Source organism: Aspergillus pseudoviridinutans, assembly GCF_018340605.1.
Source record: "Aspergillus pseudoviridinutans IFM 55266 DNA, scaffold_2, whole genome shotgun sequence".
NCBI lineage: Eukaryota > Fungi > Ascomycota > Eurotiomycetes > Eurotiales > Aspergillaceae > Aspergillus > Aspergillus pseudoviridinutans.
In genome coordinates this window covers 479,578-503,511 of record NW_025091282.1, presented here as the reverse complement: position 1 = coordinate 503,511, position 23,934 = coordinate 479,578, and the positions used below count along the sequence as shown (strand labels likewise).

The following is a 23,934-nucleotide window of genomic DNA, read 5'->3' as shown; positions in this document are numbered from 1 at the left end:
GTATTCCTGTACAAATAAAAGTTACGATTCCCCAGAATAGCGATTCAAATCACGAATTATCATTTTTATTACTTTGCTCAGCCTGAGGAACCTGCGGGACCATCGTCCTCTTGAGCTTTATCGGCGCAAATGGATTATCCAGCTTACCCTCCTCCTCGAGGACCCACTCCAATTCATCACCGTCCCGGTCAAAATAGACCGCCCAACTCCCATCCTCTTCCTGGACAGCCATAAAAGCACTCTTCTCTTCCAGCGTGATGGTCGTCTCCTCGTCCGTCCAATCCCACGGCCCGACTACGTGCTGCACACTCTGTGACCGGTTCCCATACTTCAGCTCATGTGTCTCGTTATCCGCATATATCCAGTTCAGCATGGGCGGGTTATCCGAGACAGTAGTTACAAGGCCCAGTCCTCTTTTCAAATGTTTCGTCTCCTCAAGCTCGGGGTAGTCGATGTAGAAGGCTTCGGCCGTGTGAGAGGGGTGTTTGCGATTGGCGGGGAGAGGATCATCCAGGTAGACCTGTCTGATTAGTTCCATCATTATTTACCTCAATGGATTAGATTATATTACACGCACCTTGTTGTCTCTCAAGACTATCCGTTTCCCGCGTATTTCGTCCTCTTCTTGGGTTTCGCCTGAGGTTTCAATATCGATGTTGAATCGCGCCATCCGTCTGGCGTCCATTTTGCGTTCGTTGGCTTTGCGCTGTTCGCTTACTCCCATCGCCACGCCGGTGACGGTGGGGATCGCGGTAATTGCCAGGAGGCCGATGACCATTTTGCTGTTATGGCTGAGATGGGTATATATGTTAAAGACTGCAGACGTATAAAGAAGTATGGACGTGTGCTAATTCGAAGTAGCTGTGCTCAAATGTAAGATGTACAGATTGTGAATATATGACTGATTTCAAGTCAGTGACGGGTTGTTTGGTGGGGTATAGCGTAAATTATTTTTGTTTGTATGTTTAATGTCGACATTCTAGATCGCCGTCTTGATGCATCTTGTGCCTCGTGGCCATGTCGTCATACGTCAGGCGCACGTGATTCAAGGCATACTTCAACCTTCTCGCTTCAATTGTTCGGTGCAACCAACAGAGTTGACCACTGATAGTGCAAGTTCTGAGGAATTCATGATACAGTAGTTGATGAATGACTAAAATGATATCTATGGACATTTGCAAGAACACCAACGCATGCTTATACCAGAAAGGCGATCGACTCGCCAGAAGTAACAATATCTAGTCTTCGTCTAGTTCCAACGTCGATCTATCGTCTATCGTCTATCGTCGTGACTTCGTTGAGGCAGGCCAACAAGACCCGCTATGAGAATCGGTAGGCTAGAGCTTCTCGCTCCATCCCCAGACTGACCACCAGCACCGCACCTCAAGCGCACCCCCGTCCGCCCCTTCCCAGTCGTCGTACCCGACCTCCTCGCCTTCTTCCACCACTGCTAAGCCGAGTTGCTGCATACGTTGTCGGAATTCCTGCACCTGAGGTAGGTATGCATCGCGCAGAGGCATCTCGACAACAACACGAGCATCCAGTCCGCGGCTTAGCCAGTGGCCGACCGTTTCAACCAGCCATTTGGGATGCTTTGGCGAGTACAGCGGATCCGCAGCCAGAATGAGATCGTACTGTTCTTCCCTTGTTGGGAGTGGTGACGGCGCAACAGACCAGTCCAGTACGCCCGTTGTGACCGCTGCATCCGTTCTCGAGAGCAGTTCGACATTTAGGGAGACGTTGTGAGCCAGATTTGGTACGATGTCCGGTAGGTCTGTCAGGTGGATTGTCGCCGAGCTGCCGCGGAGAGCTGCAAAGGAGAGACCCACGAGTCCGGTCCCCGAGCCCAGCTCTAGCGCTCGGAGCGTCCTGTCTGACTTGGGAGTGGTTGATGACGAGGGCACGAGCGGCGGTGTAACGTCGAGGATGTTGTGAAGGCGTCGGGAGAGGAGGTACGAAGAGACCCAGGTTTTCATGCCTAGGTTGTCAGCGGTCAAGGAGGGCTCGTGCAGTGTCAGTGTGAGCTCCTCGTCAGATGAGGTAGGTATTGTGAAGACTCGGGACATGGCTGGCATGGCTACGTGAAGAAGACCCCGCGTTAGAATCCTCAAAAATCACTACGATTATATCGTCTCATACCGGTACGTCCGGCGCGCTCACTCAACCGAGCAGCAGCCGTGTCCCAAATGGCCTCCCGCAGTTCATCAGTGTCTAGCCATGAAAGGGGGCTCGAGATGATGGACGTCAGATAGCGGGTTACTCCGCTTGGTTCGACTGTTCTGCTCTTCACCACTTCTTGGCCAGCACTGGTGCCGAAACTGCGTGGTTTGATTGCGAGAAGGTCAAGAGCTCGGAGAAGATCGGTGCCGGAGGGTTTGCTATAGATCTGGGGAAGGTCGAGCACTGTGATAGAGGCTTATCAGCCCCGATATCGCATGTCTATCATGGGCAGGCGGACGTACCATGGAGAGGCTCGTCAAGATCGGCACTGATCATGATGGCAGTGGTCTGGTAGGATTAGCAACTCAATTAGTGAGAAATAGACTACAACAAGAGGGCGGCATGCATAATTTGGTCTTATAATTAGCACTTTGGCGGCGAAGAGGAGTCAGCGATGCCGCGATCCAGGCACGAAAAAAAAAAAGTCGAGATTACCCGAATAGGAAAGGTTGGCGTCCGTAGTCCCGCGGATCCGGGCTCCGCTCCGACCCAGAAACCACCGGAAGAGACAACTCGGACACGAGATAAAAGCGAGAAAAACGATTGGACTCATAGAATGCCATATCAATGCAATTCCCACAACCATAAGGCTGTGCCAGCAGATACTCCCGACGCCTATCGCTCATGATAACAAACAACAAGACTAAGAAATGTAATAGTTTCTACCATCAGCCCAACGTCGACTTGAATCCCTGATAAGCCTGCTCAATGTCGAAAGCCAACTCCCGCGCCTGTTCCTCGCTTAGCTCCTCTGTTGCGCGCATCTGATTCAATGTGATCAGCCACTGAATAATTTTGCCGCGGTTCTCAAAGTCCCCATCTGTCACTTTGTTTACGGATTGAATGACTTCCGACAGTAGCGGGTGAAGCGCATCTTTGGACACCATGTTCAGCTTCAGAGCGTCCAGGAAGGTAATGAAGTTCTCAGTAGCCGTCAAAATGAGGCTACCTGAAGCGCCGCCAACAGGACCTCCGGTGGATGGACCTGCATTGGCTGAAGGAGCGCCGTGGGAGGCTTGCTCGACTGTTGCGGGGAGGCCGATACGGAGACGCTCAGTCGCGCGGGGGCATTCCAGCTGCCGGAATGGTCAGCAATCCGTACAACAATTATTCAGAGACTGCGCTCACCCCCCATGTCCGCTTGAAGGTTTCCAGATCAACAAACTCCGCTGCGACCGCCTCATCGCCCAAACTGGACTTGTACTGCTTTAGTAGCCGGGTACATGTCTCGGTGTATTCCGCCTCTGTAACCACGTCCTTGATATATGCCTTCTCAAGTCCATCAAGAGTGACAATGATACTGTAAATCTCAGCCAGCGATTCATGTAGATCGCGCTCCGCGGAGCTGGAGGCTAGTTTCACTTCCTGGCACGACCGCAGTTAGCCAGCAGCTCAGCACATGGGTCGATCGCAGGGGTGTACCTCATCGAGATTGATAGTTGCCGACAGCGCCGGGTTAGGCGTGTAGCTGTAAGGTGTAGGTGCATACGAAAGAGGTCGTTGAGCATACATGATATGTTACTTTCCAGCTCACTATCCTGATGGTGATAGCTGGACGGCTGTAAGAGGGGAAAAGGCGGTCACCCGATTGGGCGGGTCGGCGTGGATTCTGCCCCGACAGGAATTTTTTTTCCTCTTGCTTTCTCTCTCCGCTTGGCTTTTCGAATAGTCCAACCATCTATTTCCAGACTTCGACTCCATCCTCGATAGGATTGGAGAATATACGGCAAGATGGCAGGAAGTCAGAAGAAGTCCACAAAGAAATTCGAGAAAAAGCATCTGAAAGATGTGCTCGAACGGCGCAAGGCGAACGCGAAGATTAAGCAGCGCATGCATCTCAAAGAGAAACGCAAGGCTGACAATGCTCGGGCGCGACCTGAGAATGGAGATGTTGAGGAGGAGAGCCCTGAGGAACGTAAGAAGCAGAATGCTTTTGCGGAGATGAACGTCGACGATTTTTTCGCGGGCGGATTCGAGATTGCCGACGCCGATACAGACAAGGGCAAGAAGGCTCGGAGGAAGGATGTTACCCCCAAGATTGGCAAACGGAAGCGGTCAGAAGAACAGAAGGAAGATGAGGAAATTTCATCTGCAGCCTCAAGTGAAGGCGAGGAAGATGGTGGCGTATCCGACGATGATGCGGAATCTCAGGCCAGCAGCGCACCCGATGATTTTGAGGCGCACAAGGACCAGCTTCAAGCGTTGAAGGACAGGGATCCCGAATTCTACAAGTATCTGAAGGAGAACGATTCCGAGCTGCTCGACTTTGGTGAGCACGGAGATCTCACTGAGGTCCTCGAGCTGAGTGAGGATGAGGAGGAAGAAGGACCCGCGAAGAAAAAGAAGAAGAAGGCGGCCAAGGATGAGGACGAGGAAGCTGCGGACAACACGCTGACGATTCCGACCGTCAAGAAGTGGCAGAAATTGATGGAGGAACAGAACTCGATTCGCGCCATGCGGCAAACCGTTCTCGCTTTCCGCTGCGCAGCATACATCAACGAGGCGGAAACTCAAGAGCAGAAATACTCCATCTCGGACCCCGATGTATACCATCAGGTTCTTGTGACGGCACTCGGTACTGTGCCGAAGGTGCTGGCGCATCACCTTCCAGTGAAGGAGACGGCCTCCGGAAAAGTCAAGGTGTCTCTGGATTCGAAGAAATTCAAGACCCTCACACCGCTCATCAAGTCGCACACATCCTCAGTTCATCAGTTGCTTGTCAATCTTTCCGATGCATCGACGCTCAAGTTGACCCTTTCGTCCATCGAACCGATGCTCCCTTATCTACTCCAGTTCAGAAAGCTCCTGAAAGTTCTCATCAAGACTATTGTCGGCATCTGGGCTGATGTGTCGACGACGGAAGCAACCCGGATCACAGGCTTCCTTCTACTTCGCAAACTCATGGTCATTGGCGACTCTGGGCTCAAGGAGACGGTCCTCAAGGCCTCGTATGAAGGAGTGGTCAAGGGCAGCCGGAACACAACCGTCCACACGCTGTCCGGAGTCAACCTGATGAAGAACTCGGCTGCCGAGCTCTGGGGCATCGACCAGAACATCTCCTACACGACGGGCTTCAACTTCATCCGACAACTCGCCATGCACCTCCGCAGCAGCATCACCAACACCTCCAAGGAATCCTACAAGACCATCTACAACTGGCAGTACATGCACTCGCTGGACTTCTGGTCGCGCGTCCTCTCCCAGCACTGCGACGGCCTCGTCGAAGCCAAAGCCGGCAAGCAATCCGCCCTGCGGCCCCTCATCTACCCCGTCGTCCAGATCACCCTCGGCGCGATGCGCCTCATCCCCACCGCAACCTACTTCCCGCTCCGCTTCCAGCTCACCCGCGCGCTCCTCCGCCTCTCCCGCGCCACAGGCACCTACGTACCCCTGGCGCCCGCCCTCCTCGAGGTCCTTAACGCGGCCGAGATGCGCAAGCCCCCGAAATCCAGCACCCTCAAGCAGCTCGACTTCAGCACCGCCATCCGCGCGCCGAAATCCTACCTCCGCACCCGCATCTACCAGGATGGCGTCGGCGAACAGGTTGCCGAGCTGCTCGCAGAGTTCTTCGTCCTCTGGACCAAACACATCGCCTTCCCCGAGCTCTCCGTCCCCATCGTCGTTGCCCTGAAACGCTGGCTGAAGCAAGTCGGCTCCCGCACGGCCGGCAACAAGAACGCAAAGGTCAATCAGGGCATCTTGCTGCTTGTGCAGAAGGTCGAGGCCAACGCGCGCTGGATCGAGGAGAAGAGGCTGAATGTCACGTATACGCCGCGCAACCGCGCGGAGGCCGAGACCTTCCTGAAAGATGTGGACTGGGAATCGACGCCTTTGGGAGCGTTTGTCAAGACGCAGCGGAAATTGAGGGAGGAGAAGGCTGCTATTCTGGAGCAGGGACGGCGGGAGGAGGAGAAACGGCGCGCGGCGGAGAAGAAGGCCGATGAGGATGAGATGATGGAGGACGCGCCTAGTGATTCTGATGATGGAAGTGAAGAGTCATCTGGCGAAGAGGAGGAAGAAGAAGAGGAAGAGGAAGAAGAAGAAGAGGAGGAGGAAGAGGAAGAGTTTGAGGAAGAGTAGAGGACTTCTTCTAGATACCCTCCTTCTGTCTTAAGGTTCTGTTTGTTTCGTTCATTCCATCCAGTCCTGTAGCTCGGGACAATTCCTGCTATGATATCTATAAAAGTTGCAAGGTTCGGGAACATTGTACACATACGCATCAAGGGACCACAACGGTCATTATACAAACAAATATGCATGTGGACTATGAAGTAGAGAAATCTAGGGCTAGAATGATATATCTACAGTAATATATGAACATCACAGCCAGGTATATGCGCAAAATCAACGCAAAAGCAAGACCAAAAAATTGTGTAGCCGTCTCGTGTATCAACGACTCGGACGGTATCAAAGGAAGACTAAACCGTCCCCACGGGCATCTTTTCACTTCCATACGTACGCGTCTGCTCACGTCTAAGAACAGCGTCTTCCTCCTCTGCCCAAGCGAGCGACTCATTCGGCAGCATTACGGCCTGATCAATAGCCACAGGAAGGCCCCTGTGCCGTCCCCGCAGTGTAACAGCCGCCAGAATCAGCTTGCTGATGGTATGCCACGAGCCACAAAACGAGTAATTTTTACCTGGAAAGCCGACGCTGATGCCGACGCAGCCGTAGGCGGAGACAACCTCGAAAATGATGTTAAAGGTTGAGTAGGCGACGGGATCCTCGGAGTAGTGTGGCGACTCGGCAATGGCAATGAAGAAGACTGCGAGGGCGATCCACCATATGTCATGGCTGAGTTGAGAGCGGAGCTGTTGGTGAACGAAGTAGCTGCGCGAGGACTCGACCGTTGAGACATCCTGGCGTCCGAGGAGGTGATGTCGGATTAGGCTCATGACAATATTGGGGGGTTGGCTGCCGTGTGCGTCGAGCGGTTCGTCTGAGGCGTAAATGCCTAGGGAGCGCTCTTCGTACACATTGGTGTTTCTGCGGCAGTTAGCAAAGTAAGCTTAGAATAAGTGGACGAGACGAACCTCATGATCACCAATACTGGGAACGCCGAGACATACTGCAGAGTGGTTAGCCGGATATCTAGACAGGTTAGAATGACCGCTAAAACTGACCATCATGAGAACTACAAATTGTTAGCGGATGACACGTGGATTTCATGTTACGAGCCTTACCGTATAACACAAGTAGTCCCTGACGCAATCCAGAAATAGTTACAACATAGAACCCTCCAGAGCGCACAGCTATAACAGACGGGTTAGCAGCTGGTTATGAGCATGACCATGAAGACCCTCACCCAAAGCCTGGAACAGCCCATCTAAGATGCGATAACCTGCCGGCAGTGTCTCTATTTCTTTATTTCCAACCGCAAGGATCTCGAAACAGGCCCAGTCGATTCCATTCAAAATAACAATGGTCCCTAGCAGGTACCATGTATGGCGGACAGGGAAGAGATTAGTGTAAACCTGCAATGGTCAGTTAGCTCTTATGGTAAAAGACCGTAGTAGTCCATACCCTTCTGGGATGATCGAGGATAAAATCCAAAGTGACCTTCCATGTCTCCCATGATGGCCGATTCGTCACTAAGCCTCTCATAGCCCAGATGATGAATCGTAAAAAGCAGGGGTAGAGAGTATTCCCTGCAAGAATCAACATGCCCATTGTAAGAAGTGGGTACGCACTGTGGCTAGTCAGCGTTGTCCTCGTGAGTCAGAGAGAAGGTGAATTACTTTGTTTGCAAAGCGGTCATATTCGCATCCAATAGGGACATTCCACTGTTGACAAACGCAGAAACAGCGAAGAATGCTCCAGTCCAGAAGGGCGACAGGCCATTTGCTCGAGGAATCTCTGCATGGTTTACTTCTAGCCAGCCACCGACCCCCGCAATGCCGATGATCAGGAACGTCGCCCAGTATAGCAGAACGATGACCAACAACAACGAAACTGCTTTGTACTCGACACCGCCTAGTTTCTCACGTTCCTCAAGTGTAAGACCATGAAACTGGGAATTCCGCGAGATGAAGCCTTTTGAGGCAAAGTACTTCTGCGTATCTCTTAGGATCCCCTTCAATCGTGGGATCCCGTCTGACTCTCCGTCCAAAAGTACAGTGGGAGCTACATCTCTCGGATGGTTGTTCAAATCCAGTCGAGCGCCCACTCCTGCCATGGGGAAGACTCTGTGGTGATGATGATGATGGCGTGGCTGCATATGGCCAATAGTGACCTGATCGTCATCGCCCCATCGGATATCATCGTCGGCCGCATTGGAAGATTCTAACCGGGCATTCTCCGTGGCGGACGCCTGGGAGCCCTCAGGACTATGAGGTTCTCCCGGTTGCGAAGTGTGCCTTTTGGTCTTCCCCGCAGGCTTCAGGAAACCAAGATTGGACTGCGCGAAAAGATTCCTTGCGGCAGATCTCTCTGAAATGGTCTTGAATTTGAGCTGGAACGCTCTCTTGCGCACGAATAGGACCGTGATTGAGATCAGAATGGCATGTCCTAGGATCAGTAGCGCAAAAATAATGGACTGTTGGAACGTGTTTAGGGACGAGAGATCCACCTGAAACGAGTTAGCGAGGCTGAACGGCTGGATTCATGGAACGTACAGTGTTCAATCCCGCACCAGTCATGGCACTGACGCACATGAAAAGCGCGTCTGCATAATGAACACTTCGTGAGGGAGTCGCGGAACCCCAGAAGATGATACTGCAAATCAGCGGTGTGGCGATGAAATAAGCATAATGGAGGGTGAGGAAGTTGAATGGTGGCAGCACCGCCATTATGCAACGACCGAGTGGTCGAGACCATGTTCGTCTAAGTCGAACTGTTGAGTCTGTGAGCCCTCGATCGCTGACAGAGAGACACCGAACAAACGCCGGAAAAACGTACCAATCATCTCGACAGAGACTTTCTGAGATGACGAAAAGCAGGTGTAAGTGCCTCCGCAACAGCAGGACAACAGGACAACTTTTGGGGATGTTAAAATACAATGACTTCTTCAATAACGGAAAAATTTGAGGTTGAGAAGCACGTTGAACTGGTGCTTCTCTACCTGCCGTGGCAGCGCACACCGCTAGCCACAACAAGGGTTTTGAAAGAATTCTGTGACAAACTGAAAGGTTCGTAATCTTGTTCGATAGTCCATTGCTTTGAATCTCGGGTTTCCGTAGAGTGCCTTTTGCTGTGTTGGTGGGAATAGCGGTGAGGTTTCAGTTGATGCTGATAGTGGGAAGCAGAAAATTCCTCCGAGGTCGTGTTATGAATATAATGTCTCTGTTTTTAAGGATGCTGGAAGAAAGCTGTTCAAAGCGTGTGTTATTCCATTGCAACGACACTTTCGATAGTCAGAGAAGGTGGCGTTGTATAGACTGCTAATTGTGAGTTGTTGACGAAGGTTGAAAAAAAGTGCGAAAAGGGGAGAGATAAGGAACGATAAAGGAGGACTTCCGAGGTGGATCAAGAAGCTTACCCAACTAAGAAAGAAGCTTCAACGGGCCGCAGCTCTCGGCCTGATAGGGCTGTACAGTCCTTAGTGATAAGGCATAAGTACAAAGGTTATATCGGGACTTTTCTGGATATCGATTACCTGCACACTCAATTACATTTACAGTTGCAAAACCCTAGATGGCACTATTAGGTTTGCCACAAGCTGGAATCCGTCTTTTTCAATATAATAATTGATATTCACAAGCTGATCTAGGCTTAAGTCTAAGCCTAAAAAATATGTGAATGGCTAAACGATCTTGATGTAACTGATGACCTAGAAAATTCACAGCTGGAAACCTCCCATTCAAATCTTACTCCCTCACTCGAGTCCTTCCATTTCTCACCTCTAACCACCACTGAAGCCTTGGTTCAGTCGCAGGAGATGCTCAAGTCAGCCTCCGAGGGGACGCAAAAGCAGTTCATGATGCTGCGCATTTACGCGCTTAAAGGCCGAAAGTTAATCTTCTAGATCAGCAGCCATGGCGATGTAGGTAAGCGGGCTATTTACGGCTTCTCTTTTCCTTCTCCGTCTCCTCTCCCTTGCAGCCTCATCATAGCCCATCTGATCAAGCGGTTTCATAGTTGAAGAAGTACCAAAATCAACTGACACTCGGTTCCAACAAGAGCGGGCTTACCAGGTGAGAGCCGACTGCGCAAACTCCCTGGTGGACCCAATGATCAAGACAGTGACTTCTATGATACTGAGCATGTGCTCAAGCTTCAGAGCATGTGCTCAAGCTTGAGCTTATTCCTCTTTTCTTTGAGTATGCAACTGGAGCAACACTGGCCTCTGGCAAAGTGCCAACTTCCATCCCATTGATTGCACTTTTACTCTTCCTCCAACTCTGCCCCGAACAGACACAGCGCAATGAAGTCACTAGTTGATTTCCTGGATGGGGCCACCGAGCCGAAGTGTAAGGGTATCAAGTATTGAGACTTACCCCCTCAGTCATGTTTTGTGGCATCCCTCCGAGAAATTCTGCAGCAGGGAAGGAGAAGAAGAAGGAGAACACCAAAAAGAAGCACAGGTCACCAAGCCAGCTGGCACRTCGCACACAGCATAGTTGACAACTATCAGGTCAATACCTTCCCTATCAGCCAGCCAGAGATGAGGATTATGAGGGCGCCGTAACTAGCGTCTGGAATCTCATGCTCAACCATTATGTCAATCAAGACAACGGTTGCGTCCTCCGGACAGAGAACAGGGTTCAAGGGGGCTTTGTCGACATGAACAGCTACAATGGGTAGTTCAACTAAATGCAACAAGGCTAGTAACACACACAGTGCAAGCGGACCGCGTGCCTGGAGATGCAAGATTTCGCAAACACTCTTAAAGGTTACCTGGTTGATCGAAGTTGCCCGCTGGACTGAGGCGGTCCGGATCGACCCAGCACAATAGTTATATCTTGATCACAAATTGAGATAGAGCCATGGGATGGAGCAAGGTTTACCCTTTAATTATACAAAGGTATGCCAAGGACATCACGCAGATTGAAAAGAATAGGAACTGGCCCCAAGACTTTGAATCCAGGGGCGGAGTACGTCCTGAACGCCCACCACAGGCCCGACGGTCCATGTACAGCACAACAACAAGCTGTACTACATTGTGCTCGCTGCGTACTACGTACTCTGTGGCTCGCCGTCTAGGGCCGCAAAACAATTGCTTATTGGAGACTGGGCCAACGGAGTTTGGAGAAACTCAAACCGCGCCGATGACTGCTGCACAAAACTGCGGCTGCAGACGTTGAATATTTTCTGTTGGATATCTGCTTCACTATTATTTCTACTAGCTAGAAATAGTTGTTTTGACACCTTTTTATCTCGGTGGTTCAAGTGCATTCAACATTTTCTGTCTATGCAAGTAAACATTGACCGCAATGCCGACTAATAATATAACCACTGTTTTATTTTTCGGGTAGATCTACTCTCTTCTTCTCATTCTTCTTTAAAGATTTTGTGCGTCGTTCACACAAGCTCCAATGGTTGCTGTTAACCACGAGTAACCGTTGGCTACCAGCGCAAGTTACTATGTAGTCTGTAGTCTGTAGTTGCGATGGGTCTGGGGTTTCCACTATCAGCCTTGACAAGCTATGTAGACTTTTCATCTGTCATTATTATGATTGTGCACTCACGGCAAGATTAGATTTTCGACAAGGCGAAATAAATCCAAGGATGATAGCATGTCTCATCATCCACAGGATCCAGAATCATTGGCAGATATTTCAGGCGCCAATCTTCTTGGAAGGCAATATCAAAGTAATCCGTATTCACATTCATCCACCGCGCCTTGCAATATTCCCAGTATGCAGGGTACCATCCAGCCTGGGCCCAGTCGATGATCGCAGCCACTTTCGGATTCCGCCCGGGGGGTATCATGATGTTGGGTGCAAGAAAATCATTATGCGTAAACACAATGGGTACATCACTGCTAATTTCAATCCCGCAAGTGTTGTGAAACTGTTCGACAGCGTTGGTGCCTTGGAAGGGGCCAACAAGCTTTGGACGGTATACGAGAAGTCCGTCGTTCAGTAGTTGCTTGCCTAGACTGCCTGTAAAACTCCGGAGGTTAGGTCTTCCTGAATGCCATAAGGTTGATAAACTCACCAATGTAAGGGACATCAAGGTCTTGTTTCAAAGACCTTATCATTTTCATGTAATGGCCAAGTTCCTCACAAATGGCTCGTATTTCGTCTTCATTCAAGTCGCCCCATCTCTCCATTAACGCCTCACCCTCCACGAATGACATATAAATAAAAGTCTGTCTCGCATCCTGTGCCCAGCCAAAGACTTCAGGAACAGGTACACGGTTTTGTAACTGCTCGCGTAGCATTATTTGGGTCTGGGCTTCAGCAATAGTTATATCCGCGCCATATTTCACAACCAACCCCAGCGATGGAATCATGACAGGTGGGGGACAATTGAAGCTTGTGGCAGATGGATCGCCCGACCCTTCGTTGATGGCTCGAACGTCAGCTGTCGATGGAAGTGTATCCGCTCGTTTCTCCTTGAAGAAGCTGGATTCGGGGAAGATCTTCATTTGGGTGGAGATGGAATTTCTTCCATAGCGCGTAGGCCTGAAAACGTCAATATGGAAAGTAAGAGTTAAGCGCGACTTGAGGGAGGAGGTACTCTAAACGAAAAAGTGGCCAGTTATGTGATAACCAGCTGGGTTAGATAACCACGCCACGTTCCCTTACCCCATGCGAAGGGAAGACACTCGCCTTTCTTTCGATGGATACTGGAGCAGGAAAAACAGTGGAAAGTGTGTGTTATTTGACTCTTTTGACAGTCAGAGATGTTAACATTGTATAGACTGGTTGTTGATGACAATGAAAAGAGAAATGGGGAAGAGGAGAGATACACAATGGCGTCTGTGTTGCTTAGGATTAAGGTAGGTGCTAGGCACCCGTTTATATGTACCGACTCTTCCCCAAACCCTCTCGGATTTGGTGAAAACCGCCAGCTCTTTCTGCCAAAGATCAAGATTTTTAGATTACTAGGTAAATAGAGGGGCTTGTATATGAAATATCTGGTCAAATACCTAGTGGTTGCACGTACTCGGTGAACAAGGTACCACGGTATCGATTCCAAACACGTATCTTTCAGTTCATCCGGATAGTAATCAAAGAGGATGACCGTATCACAGAGGTTCCATCTGTAAAGGGAAGCTCTTCCAGTACTGGCTCCAGTGTTTCTTCTCTACCCCCCAAGTGGACGGCCAGAACTCTTGAAAGCTCTTCCAGTACTGGCTCCAGTGTTTGTTCTGCACCCGAGTGGACGGCCAGATCTCATTCAAGAGATCTTCGACCCACACCGGTATATGTAGACGGCCGTATTCAGTAATGTCGTCCTCTCGCCACAATTCCCATGCTTCCTTCCCAATCTCCCGCACATCCGGGTTTCTTTGGTTGTAGACATCAGGCCTGGTGAGAAGAAACGAACGACTCAGTTGCCGGATCACATGCGTCTCCTCCCTCGAATAGAAGTTTGCACCGAAGGGTATGATGCGTAGCTTCCGCAGTCTTTTGCTGGGTTGAGTTGACGCAATGAGATTCCAAATACTCATCACGAGGCTTTCATCCGTCGCAGCATTAATCAGAGTCTCTCGCAAACAAGCAGTGCTGGCACTTTCCGGACCGATGGGCAACCGTCTGGGATCGCAATGCAAATCCAGGATTAAGGTATGCAGCTGTGTGAATTGACCGAGTGCTCTGTATATGTTGCACTCCCGGTGATTGCCTCCCTGGCGCTTGATCTGGAGCCGAAGTTCCTGCAAGTTTGGGCAACAGTCTACCAGCTGAGAAATATGTTGACTGTCTAAAACTGGGTACTTGTATCCGTTATCGTATATCATTGGCGACCTTAACACCCGTCCGCCGTTCTCCGATGCCTCAATTGCGAGGCCGTGCAATGATGTGCCATGGTGCTGAAGGATGTGATCGAGGGAAGAAGTGCTGCGTAAGCCGCGCAGACAGAGGAACCTCAACGGAGCAAAAGCTAGGACTGCGGCCACCATCTCCTCATCATCCGCATTGACGTCTTCATTGTTTTTGGCCCATGGGTCCATGGCAACAAATAGTCGCTCTAAGCTATGGAAAAGCGAAGCGGCTTGGGCTAGCAAGCTCGGGCTGGAGTAAATGGACATATCCAATGAGCGGAGCCGAGATAGGTCGACAAGATTCCCTAGTTTCACCAGAACCTCCTCCGACGGTCTGTGGCCATCAATGTCCAACGAGAGGGACTCCAAACAAGCTGCCGGGACGGGCTTTAATTCAGCTGAGAAGTCTTTCCATTCCTGTTTGATTTTCTTGATGGAAACATCCATGGATACACCTATATCGCGTATGGTTAAACGCTTCAGGTTTTGACCCATGCAGACAAACGGAAGAAGCTCGTCGAGGTGAACAAATCCTTGACCTCCACTGGGATCGTTTGTGGTGGAGTAATCCAAGGCAAAGGTATGGAGACCTGGGGACCGGAGGATGCTAATCTCAAATGGATCATCCATTGAAAAAGAGGATCCAAGGCGAGCCCTTCCTAGGCCGGGTACATCAATGCTCAAGGACTGAAAGGTCCAGATATTTACTCGGCACCTGGGATGATACTGGCGGATGGCCTGATGAACGGGTGCGGGAAACGTATTTTCCATCGCGTAGTTCAGCTCCTTTAGGTGCTCAAGACGAGCGATCAGCGACACAAGCGGCTGCCACTCCTTCTGTGAATAGTAACCAACACTCAAATTCAAGAAGCCCAGCTCCGAGTCGATGGATTCCCGGAGTCGGTGCTCCAGGAACGTGTCCCTGTGAGCTGGCGGAATGTAGTCGGCAAACTCCATCCCCCAGTCTTTAACCTGCCAGAGGCTCTTTGCCTTTTTGGTCTCGATATACGGCTCATAAAGGCAAACCACATCCAATTTACGGGCATACTTGAGAAATATCTGTCCTAAACCGCCTTGATCGACCTCAGATGCAGTCGCCTGGAGCCCAGCCAAGTCTCGGAATTTTACTCTGAGGGTTTCGAACAGAAATGGAGCCACTAGGTCACTCCACAGTCTGTTTATTAATCTGAGCAGCGGAAGATCGCCTGGGGAGTCTGTTTTGATCTGAGATTTGTTAATATGCTGACAGCGCGGAGAGTAGGTGAAGACAGACCATAAAACAAATGTGTTGCAAGACTTCAATGGGAAGATCCTCCATGGTGTTGTAGGGATGCGGACGTGGTGAGAATGCGCTAATGTGGCTGACAACGTGCCTTTAATTATTTCTGCCCCCATGGAAAGTTATCCTTGCTAAAATTCACGTGTGTTAGGCACCTGTTAATTTACCAATGGCGAACTCGAGCTGGTCATGGATTTAGCATGATTCTCGTCTTATTTTCATTTAGTTGGTCATATTGATTGGGTGCTTGGGACTTGTGTCTACCTTGGCGAAGGTCCCCCATGTTCTCGGTAGCATACATCCTGTCACACAGTTTTGGACTCCTCAAATGATTTTCGTGATTCTATGTAACAACGCGAGATGAACTTCGTTATATATCAAACCACTCAGCCAAAAAGGCGTCTAGACGGCCATCTCTAGCTAGTGGGGATAATAGCCGTAGGGTCAACACAGCAGGGATACAACAAACTTTATACATCCGGACCTAATTACTCTCGGCCTCCTTGGAATGGTCGGGTACGATTCGCAGATCGTCAGGGGAAGATTGTATGGCCATAATGAACAATGGCAAAGGCGTACCCCGATAGCTGGTCAAGGCTGCTCACTACCAGTGTTTTCACTGGGTTCTGGTCAGACGGTGCCTCCCACACTTCTCGCACCTCGCTGATCTTTTCATGGATCCAGTGTATGAATGTTTAAGCTTAACGCCATACGTTGTTCTCTGTGTCCCCTGGTATCTATTTACTCGTTTGACTCCATACGTGCAATACTTGAGGAAAACAAGCTAATCGAGGATGTGGTATTCCTGGTTAGGAAAGCATATCTGCTTCATTATCCTACTAGACTAGATATATAGATGGCGCCATCTGCTCTGGTGAATGAGCTGCCGCAAAGATTACAGCAGATTTTTGGTTTTTTATGGGTCTGTCATACTTGCTAAGCTATTAGGTCCTAAGCCATGTTAGGTCTACCAGTCGTAAAGTGAGCATGCAAGAATCTAGGAAAGTGGTTCAGAAGTTAGTGTATTTCCGGAATGTTAGTCAGGGGTTTATTGGTCTTTGTAGGTTGACGTGGAATGAAGAGTGCTTTTATACCCTCCATTGAATGCGAGTATCTGTTGGAACAGTCCTCCTATAGGATACAGGGAGGTAGATCTGGATGACCGTAGAAGCTTGCCGAGACATGTTATCACCATAGAGATTCTGACTTCGCCTCTTTCTGATAATACTGATAGCATCATGGGAGAGCTACATTAGTTGAATGGAGAGGAGATATTCGGCCGTCGGCGATCCAGACAGTTCACATGAACATATATGCTCTAAATACCGGCTTGGTGATTTCCTGCGCTGGAAGGGATTTGTGGATCGAGCAACTAGCTTCGTCCTTCCCTCTAGCAAATATGCTGTCTACATAGGAACACAGAAACTGGTCATAAAGGGTTTGATTTTCCGCAGACAATTCAATACACTATCTATACAGATCTAACGGCTTAATCAAATAACGAAAACCACCCAGCCGAACGTCCGTTCGAAGCTTTTGCGACAACGATGATGAGGAACTGGTCCTTAGGCACCTTTTGGAGCGTCGGGTATTTATCGGCTTTCTTAGTCTTAGTAACGTTGGACTCCCACGTCCACGTGTTACCCGTCAACGACACAGGCACATTCGTCTCCTCTCCGTTGACATAGATTGTGATTGACTCGGCCTTCACCTTCGGGTCGGCAGACTCGAAGGTACCAGTGATCGAGACGCTTCGTGCCTCGGTGTCTGGACCCTGAGCGTCGAGTGGAGTTGTGGAAAAAGACCCGACCTTGAGGACGGGACGCACTGTTCTGAGCTCTGACGACGAGTCGGAGGACGGAGGCGGCATGGTGATTACATCTGAGGGAAGCGCCGGAGTCCGTGGGGGAATGACGCGCCCTTTTCGACCTTGCTCGAAGGCATAGGCGTAGCGGATGAGGTCGTTGTCGCTGTAGGCCTTGCCGAGGAACGTCAAACCCACCGGCATCTCCTTATCAGCCATGTTCCCCATGGGGACGGTGATGGCCGGGACTCCCAAATGCTTGAGTCCGCGGCCGCCGTTCGCATACTTGATACCTTCCTGCAGGGCGTGCAACATCGATTCATGAAGCTCCTCGGCATCCGCCCGGGCAACATCTCCGTTGGTCGGGAAGACCAACAGGTCAAAGTCGTTCGAGTCCATCCAGTCCTCCAAGTCGCGTTTCCGCATTTCTTCGAGGGCCTTGATAGCGTCCACGCACCCTGGCAAATCATAGATGGTGCCATCACGGTGTCGGACAGTTTCGATCATATCGACGTAGCGGACGTGATTTTCGACCTCGGTGTGCATGGTCGGATCGTCCATAGGAGCAACATGGGGGTGGACGATGTCTGGGTTAGCGACAGTGAAATTCGGGTAAGACTTGTCGCCGTTGGCGCGGAGGAAATCGTCCCATCCAGTTGCGATCATCCGGCAGCGTTCGATGTTCATCCATTCGGCAGGCATTCCGGGAACGTTAGCGCTCTGGCCAGGGTATAACTTCTTCTCGTAGTTGTCAACCAAGGGGAAGTCGGTCTCAACTACCGTTGCACCCAGAGACTCCAAGGTAGTCCGAGCCTTCAGCCACAGGTCGTGAACAGAATCAGCAAGAGCATCAGGGGGTTTGAGAGCAGTAGGAGACTGCTTTCCAATGTAACGCATGGGGACTGCGACCTTCTTTCCTTGAAGCGAGTGCGGGTCCTCCAGGCTTTGGTAATCCGCAGGCCGGACTTGCGACGAGAGTGGGATAGGGCAGACACTCTGGCCTCTCCAGAAATCGCCAGCAGGGTTAGGATCGTCCGCCACGATGACATTCAAGATTTCTACGAGGTCTTGCACCGATCGCGCAAGGGGGACAATGACATCACACGTAGGATAAAGCGGCCATTGCMCCTGTAAGGGGATCACACCTCTTGAGGGTGAGTATCCGACGAGCGCGTTATTGGAGGCGGGTGAGCGACCAGAGGATACGGTCTCCCCACCAAAGCCAAAGGCCGCAAAGCTCGCCGTTGTTGACGTCCCGGCACCGTTCGAAGACCCAGAGGCATATGCCGTAGTGGAGTATTCAGGATTGTAGGGGCTCTCCGACCTGCCGTAGAGACCCCGCTGGCCACCGCCGTCCGCCATCGCAGGCATGTTTGTCTTGCCGAGAACGATAGCGCCTGCTTTGCGGAGGGACGAAACTATCGTCGCGTCGTCAGTTGAATTCAGATCGGCAAAGGCAGGCGACCCAGCTGCGACGGTCATGCCCTTAACTTTAAAACTGTCTTTAACCGTGAATGGAATGCCTTCCAGAGGCCGTGACTTTTGACCGGAGGCGCGATAGTCGTCTGATGCCTGTGCCTCCTCGAAGACTTTGGGGTTCAGCAGCGGGATCGAATTGAGAGACGGGCCGTTGCAGTCGTATTTTGCGATTCTTTGGAGGTACATGGTGACTAATTGGACGCTGGTGATGGAGCCCGCGTCCAGGGCTCTCTTGAGATCGCGGATACCCGCATCGACAAGGTTGAATGTCTCGGAAGCCATTGGTAGGGTCAAGGTCGTGTGAGGATTGTAATTCCTGAGAATATGTAAAGGCGGGAAGATGGTGGGCAGTGACTAGGATGGTCCTGTAGCGCAGCTTTATACCAGAGTATTTCTTATCAACTCCGCGAGCGTCTAATGTCTACTCTCCGCGACCACCAGATGGAGCATTGGTATACTATGGGGACAGGGGATAGTCGAGCCGACGACATAGAAGCTCGTGCCGGCAGAACGCACTGGCTGCCCATGGCGGGCCGGGGTGTTGGATGTAGCAACACATCATCAAGCGCCGTGTTTGAAAAGCGCTACCACCAGTACCGTGGTGGCGTACGGTTCGATCGAAGCAAAGGCAATGCCAAGTCAGGTCGATAGTACAGAGAAGGTCGTCGCGATGCAGCAAGCAAAAGAACAATAGGATGACCCAAAAGAATAGGTATTCGGCTGACAGGCCGAACCAGTGGACGGGGCAAACTTGTAGGTCGCCAAGGAAAAGGTTATCTGCATTTAAGGACTCGGCTCGACCTTCCTTCCCAGTCATGTTCCCCATCCCCGGATTGCCGAACCTCTAGGGTAAAGTCGGTTATCAACTTATCAGCAGCCGCCCGATGATAATAAATTAACGACGAGGCATGTCGACACGAGCTCTCAGATTCCCCCAAATTCCTTAGTGAAGTCACCTTCTTTTACTGTCATGCCGGAGGGCGCACGCAGCAATAAGGGCTGCTGGACGTGCCGCATCCGCCATCGGAAATGCGACGAGTCCGTCCCAGCCTGTAGGGAGTGCACTGAACGACGGATCCACTGCCACGGGTACGGGCCCCAGCCAGACTGGGTTCAAGATCCGATCAAGCTCAAGCGAGAACTCCTGCGTATCAAGCTCGCCGTGAAGGAGAACTTTCGGCAAACCAAGAAGATTCAGAATGCGCGACTCGCGAGAAGAAAGGCCAGGGATGATGGCCGATCGTCTATGCAAGCTGGACATGAACATGAAACGCCGGGCACATCCCAACAACCCAAGCCGAATATTCACATGAGCTTCCGCGAAGCAGAACTTCTGACTCACTACCTTGACTACATCTTCCCCATGCAGTATCCGTATTACAGAGACAACCCTTATCTCGGGGGCAGAGGGTGGCTTTTCTGGCTTCTAACCAAGAAGGGGCCACTACGGGAGGCCGCACTGACGCTAGCAGCTTTGCATGAACATACGCGGTCCCATCTCACGGCGAGACATACAGAGCGAGAGCTCCTGAGATATCATACTAACGCCATGCGCGAACTTCGGCAAGTCTTGACTCATCGGGGAGCCGATGGCTTTGCGACGCATCATGAACAGTGGCTGGAGTTCGTATCATGCGGCACAGCACTAATGAGCTTTGAAGTGAGCTTCTCCAATAAGCTTCGCCGATGTTGCATCCGCCGCTTATGTTCTATAGATTGGCTGACATGAGGCAGGTCTTCCAAGGTGGCACCACCAACTGGGAAACTCATTTAAACGCTCTCACATCCCTGGTCGGCCAAATAGACCCCGTCGACCTCGGCAACCGACAAAACCACCCTGATGATGAAGGCATCGAAACGTCAAGAGGCGTCGTTGCGGCCCGAAGGTTTCTGATCTGTAACCTCTTGTGGTTCGACATTCTAGCATGCGTAGCCAGGGAAGCTCCGCCAAAGATGGCTTATCGAGAGTGGCTTGCGCTGGAAGGCATGGACATCTCCTGCGTTACAGGGTGTCAAAATTGGGCAATGATAGCCATAGGGGACATCGCCACGCTATCCGCGCGTGCTGATTCCATGGAGAGTGAACACTTCAACTCCGAGGCTATGGAAATAAATCGGCATATTATTGAGAACATGGCCTCCTTGGAGACAAATAACAGTGTATGCTCTAACATCTACCCCCAAACCGACCGCCAGCTGATCTGGAACAGCCAACAGGCTTTGGGTCATCGGCGGAGTCCGTGTCCAACTCCGTAACTCGCGTCTTTGCTGCTGCTGCTCTTGTCCAGCTCTATGCCTTAACCGCAGACTATGCTGTAACTCGCTACAATATCCACTTTGCTGTCAATGAGGCCATCTCCGCGATACGAAGAGTGCCCCGACATCTCTCCCGCCGAGGCCTGGCCTGGCCGCTCTGTATCGCCGGCTCATTAGCAGAGCCGGACCAACAATCCTTCTTCGATAAATTGATGCGGGAGATACTGGAAGGGCCCGAGCCTGGGTTCAGCAACTGTGGCACGGCACTGAGAATTATGAGGCGGTGCTGGGCTGAGCCCCAAGCTGTCCGCCGGGATGGATATAGGGCCGTTTGGGGCCGCGCGATGGATGACTTGAAGATCTCCGCCTTGCTAGTATAAAATGGAACAAACGGGAGACCTGCATGTTATTCCTGAGTGTCTCATCACACACCTTGCAAGGTTGATTTTAAGCATTAGCTTCTGCTAAAAGCTATAAGCGTAAAGATCCACTCAAGGCTCTATCTCAACCTGCTCCTCCCTCACCCAATGCCCGCTCTTCCCCCCCTTCTTCTCCAACAACTGCACCTCCCCAATCACCATCCCCTTGTCCACAGCCTTCAACATATCATACACCGTCAACGCAGCCCCCACCGTCGCCGTCATCGCCTCCATTTCCACCCCAGTCCGGCCCGCACAACTCACCGTCGCTACCACACGCATCGCCCCGTACCTCATCCTCATCCCCGGCTTAACATCTTGGGAATCCGGCAGAGAACCAGGGCCACGATCAGGGTCAACAAGCTTAACGTCGACCTCCACGCCCGTAATCCCAATGCTGGGGTGGCACAGCGGGATCAAGTCCGGAGTTTTCTTGGCGGCCATTATCCCCGCGATGCGGGCGACGCTGAACACGTCGCCTTTCTTGGTGAGACCCTTGCGCAGGAGCTCGTGTGGTCGTGCGTTGGAGAAGTGGACGAGACAGCTTGCTGTTGCGGATCGAGCTGTGATTGGTTTTTCGGTGATTTGGGTCATGTGCACGGTTTGGGAAGGGGTGAGGTGGGGGAGGTCAGGGTCGGAGGTTGTTGGTAATGATGGTGATGATGACGGAGCTGTTTCGGTTTCTAGTTTGTGTTCTGGACGGGAGTCGGGGTTGCTACGCTTGTGGTGATAGTGACGAGCCTGGAGTTTGAATGGCGAAGTATGCAAGAGGTGAAGGGGAATATTGGCTGAAGTTATTCTGGACGTCGAATTTCTGAGATATTCACTATCTAAGCCTCCTATCAGCATTGGTGGTACCAGGCCAGCCTTACATATCCAAATCAATACATCATGGTCACATCGTAAATCAAGTATGAAAGCCAAACGCCAGAATGCACGATAATCTGCAGACGGGTATATGAAAAGATGAAAAGAACAAGTCACGCCTACCCACCAATAAGTATCATCGGCCGATTCTTCATATTCTTCAATTCACCCATGCCGGCGTGTTTGGCCTTTTTGCGCTTAACCGCCATCCCGATCAGCTCAAGGAGCTCTCGCTCTCTCTGATTGACCTCCCCGCCCTCGTCCTGAATGCGAGCGGCTGCTTCCGCAGACTCAAGAAGCCGCAGTTCTTTTAGTAGAGTTTCATCAATCGGCTGGCCATCATTCTCCTTCCGAATGATATCACGCAGCGACACCTCCGTATTGCCGAACAGACAGACTTTCAGGTTCCCGTCGCTGGTGATGCGCAGCCGATTGCAGGTGCCGCAGAAATTATGCGTCATACTCGTGATAAACCCAACCCGGCCTTGGAAGCCGGGGATCCTGTACGTCTTGCTGGTATCGTTCTTGTGCCCGACCACCTTCTCCAGAGACGGGTACTTCTCCCGAATCACCGCCAGCATCTCCTGGTACGAGAACATCTTGCCCTCGCTCCACTTATTCCCGTCAAAGGGCATGTACTCGATGAACCGCACCTCGATGGGACTGTCCCGCCCCAGCTCCACAAACGGAAGGATCTCCCGATCGTTGATCCCCCGCATAACCACGCAGTTGATCTTCAACGTGATCCCCGCACCCGCTCGATTCAACTCCAGGATGCGCTCGATGCTTTTCATCACCGCCTCAAACCCTTTCCTCCTCGTCATAATCTGAAACTGGAACGGATCCAGCGTGTCCAGGCTGAGATTCACTCCGGTTAGCCCCGCCTCAACCATATCCTCCAGCTTCCGATGCAACGAGATCCCGTTCGTCGTCAGACACAGCTCCCGCAGCCCGTTCCGCCGCAGCTCGCCGATCGACCGCATAAGCGGGACAATGTCCTTGCGGACCGTCGGCTCGCCGCCCGTCAGCCGGATCTTGCTCACCCCCTGCGAGACGAACAGCGAGGATAGGTACACGATTTCCGGGGTGGTGAGGAGGTGCGCGGGCGGGGAGAGCGGTACGCCTTCCTCAGGCATGCAGTATAGACAGCGCAGGTTGCAGCGTTCGGTGACGCTGATGCGGAGGTAGTCATGTTGGCGGTTGAAGGTGTCGGTGAGGAAGTCGGAGAAGGGTCGTGCGGATCGGAGGGCGGTCCATCTGGAGGAGGGAGTTGCGGAGGACGATGACGAGGGGTTAAGAGGGTAAGTTGTCGAGCTAGGATGGGTGTCGTTGCTTGTTGTTGATGGTTCTACTGCAGCTGTGGCAATTCTGCTATGTAGACGAACCCTTGGTACTAGCTGGCGATAACTGCGCGGGGAGAGCCGAAAGGCGACTCCGCACATGCCCAGGAGGGACTCACTCATCCTGAGCAGAGATTTCTGCACAAGGAGGACTTTGATGGAAAACTTGTGTCCTGCATTTAGGAAGGGAAAAGACCTCGAAGAAGTTCAAAGTGACGTTGCATTGTGGGTTCTTATCAAGGAACAAGGGTGTGACTCCAACTCCGCGGAATCGGGCGACCCCCGCCATTTGCAGGGTAACAGGATTAGTCACCGCCGTTATTATTCGCAGAATTACTTCCGCATGATATCACGGGCTATCCATGTAGCCTTGGCCCCGCCGAGTCAATTTGCGCATT

The 23,934-nt window shown here is 51.5% G+C and overlaps 10 protein-coding genes across 10 annotated transcripts; 2 read left to right on the top strand and 8 right to left on the bottom strand.

The window, feature by feature from the left end:
* Positions 1-49: 49 nt before the first annotated feature.
* On the bottom strand, positions 50-778 carry Asppvi_002236 (uncharacterized protein; the record flags this gene model as incomplete). Its single annotated transcript, XM_043298228.1, has 2 exons — positions 50-520; positions 578-778. The coding sequence occupies 2 exons, from the start codon at positions 776-778 to the stop codon at positions 50-52; spliced, it is 672 nt and encodes a 223-aa protein (XP_043154163.1).
* A 559-nt stretch (positions 779-1,337) lies between these two features.
* Positions 1,338-2,496, bottom strand: Asppvi_002235 (S-adenosylmethionine-dependent methyltransferase; the record flags this gene model as incomplete). The annotated part of the gene is made up of 3 exons (XM_043298227.1): positions 1,338-2,077; positions 2,140-2,403; positions 2,463-2,496. 3 exons carry the CDS (start codon positions 2,494-2,496, stop codon positions 1,338-1,340), a joined length of 1,038 nt encoding a protein of 345 aa, XP_043154162.1.
* A 392-nt stretch (positions 2,497-2,888) lies between these two features.
* Positions 2,889-3,732, bottom strand: Asppvi_002234 (ESCRT-I subunit protein VPS28; the record flags this gene model as incomplete). Its single annotated transcript, XM_043298226.1, has 3 exons — positions 2,889-3,296; positions 3,349-3,585; positions 3,643-3,732. The coding sequence occupies 3 exons, from the start codon at positions 3,730-3,732 to the stop codon at positions 2,889-2,891; spliced, it is 735 nt and encodes a 244-aa protein (XP_043154161.1).
* A 219-nt stretch (positions 3,733-3,951) lies between these two features.
* Asppvi_002233 (mRNA-binding ribosome synthesis protein NOC2) lies at positions 3,952-6,300 on the top strand (the record flags this gene model as incomplete). The annotated part of the gene is made up of 1 exon (XM_043298225.1): positions 3,952-6,300. One exon carries the CDS (start codon positions 3,952-3,954, stop codon positions 6,298-6,300), a length of 2,349 nt encoding a protein of 782 aa, XP_043154160.1.
* Positions 6,301-6,638: 338 nt separating this feature from the next.
* Positions 6,639-9,008, bottom strand: Asppvi_002232 (putative potassium transporter; the record flags this gene model as incomplete). Its single annotated transcript, XM_043298224.1, has 8 exons — positions 6,639-7,206; positions 7,254-7,288; positions 7,344-7,354; positions 7,404-7,472; positions 7,526-7,694; positions 7,744-7,909; positions 7,959-8,788; positions 8,835-9,008. The coding sequence occupies 8 exons, from the start codon at positions 9,006-9,008 to the stop codon at positions 6,639-6,641; spliced, it is 2,022 nt and encodes a 673-aa protein (XP_043154159.1).
* Positions 9,009-11,853: 2,845 nt separating this feature from the next.
* Asppvi_002231 (aminoglycoside phosphotransferase family protein) lies at positions 11,854-12,751 on the bottom strand (the record flags this gene model as incomplete). The annotated part of the gene is made up of 2 exons (XM_043298223.1): positions 11,854-12,263; positions 12,319-12,751. 2 exons carry the CDS (start codon positions 12,749-12,751, stop codon positions 11,854-11,856), a joined length of 843 nt encoding a protein of 280 aa, XP_043154158.1.
* Positions 12,752-13,354: 603 nt separating this feature from the next.
* Asppvi_002230 (uncharacterized protein) lies at positions 13,355-15,410 on the bottom strand (the record flags this gene model as incomplete). Its single annotated transcript, XM_043298222.1, has 2 exons — positions 13,355-15,316; positions 15,366-15,410. 2 exons carry the CDS (start codon positions 15,408-15,410, stop codon positions 13,355-13,357), a joined length of 2,007 nt encoding a protein of 668 aa, XP_043154157.1.
* Positions 15,411-16,860: 1,450 nt separating this feature from the next.
* Asppvi_002229 (amidase family protein) lies at positions 16,861-18,936 on the bottom strand (the record flags this gene model as incomplete). Its single annotated transcript, XM_043298221.1, has 1 exon — positions 16,861-18,936. One exon carries the CDS (start codon positions 18,934-18,936, stop codon positions 16,861-16,863), a length of 2,076 nt encoding a protein of 691 aa, XP_043154156.1.
* A 688-nt stretch (positions 18,937-19,624) lies between these two features.
* Asppvi_002228 (Zn(II)2Cys6 transcription factor) lies at positions 19,625-21,290 on the top strand (the record flags this gene model as incomplete). Its single annotated transcript, XM_043298220.1, has 3 exons — positions 19,625-20,314; positions 20,389-20,814; positions 20,865-21,290. 3 exons carry the CDS (start codon positions 19,625-19,627, stop codon positions 21,288-21,290), a joined length of 1,542 nt encoding a protein of 513 aa, XP_043154155.1.
* Positions 21,291-21,401: 111 nt separating this feature from the next.
* Positions 21,402-23,659, bottom strand: Asppvi_002227 (molybdopterin cofactor biosynthetic protein; the record flags this gene model as incomplete). The annotated part of the gene is made up of 2 exons (XM_043298219.1): positions 21,402-22,168; positions 22,324-23,659. 2 exons carry the CDS (start codon positions 23,657-23,659, stop codon positions 21,402-21,404), a joined length of 2,103 nt encoding a protein of 700 aa, XP_043154154.1.
* Positions 23,660-23,934: the final 275 nt, after the last annotated feature.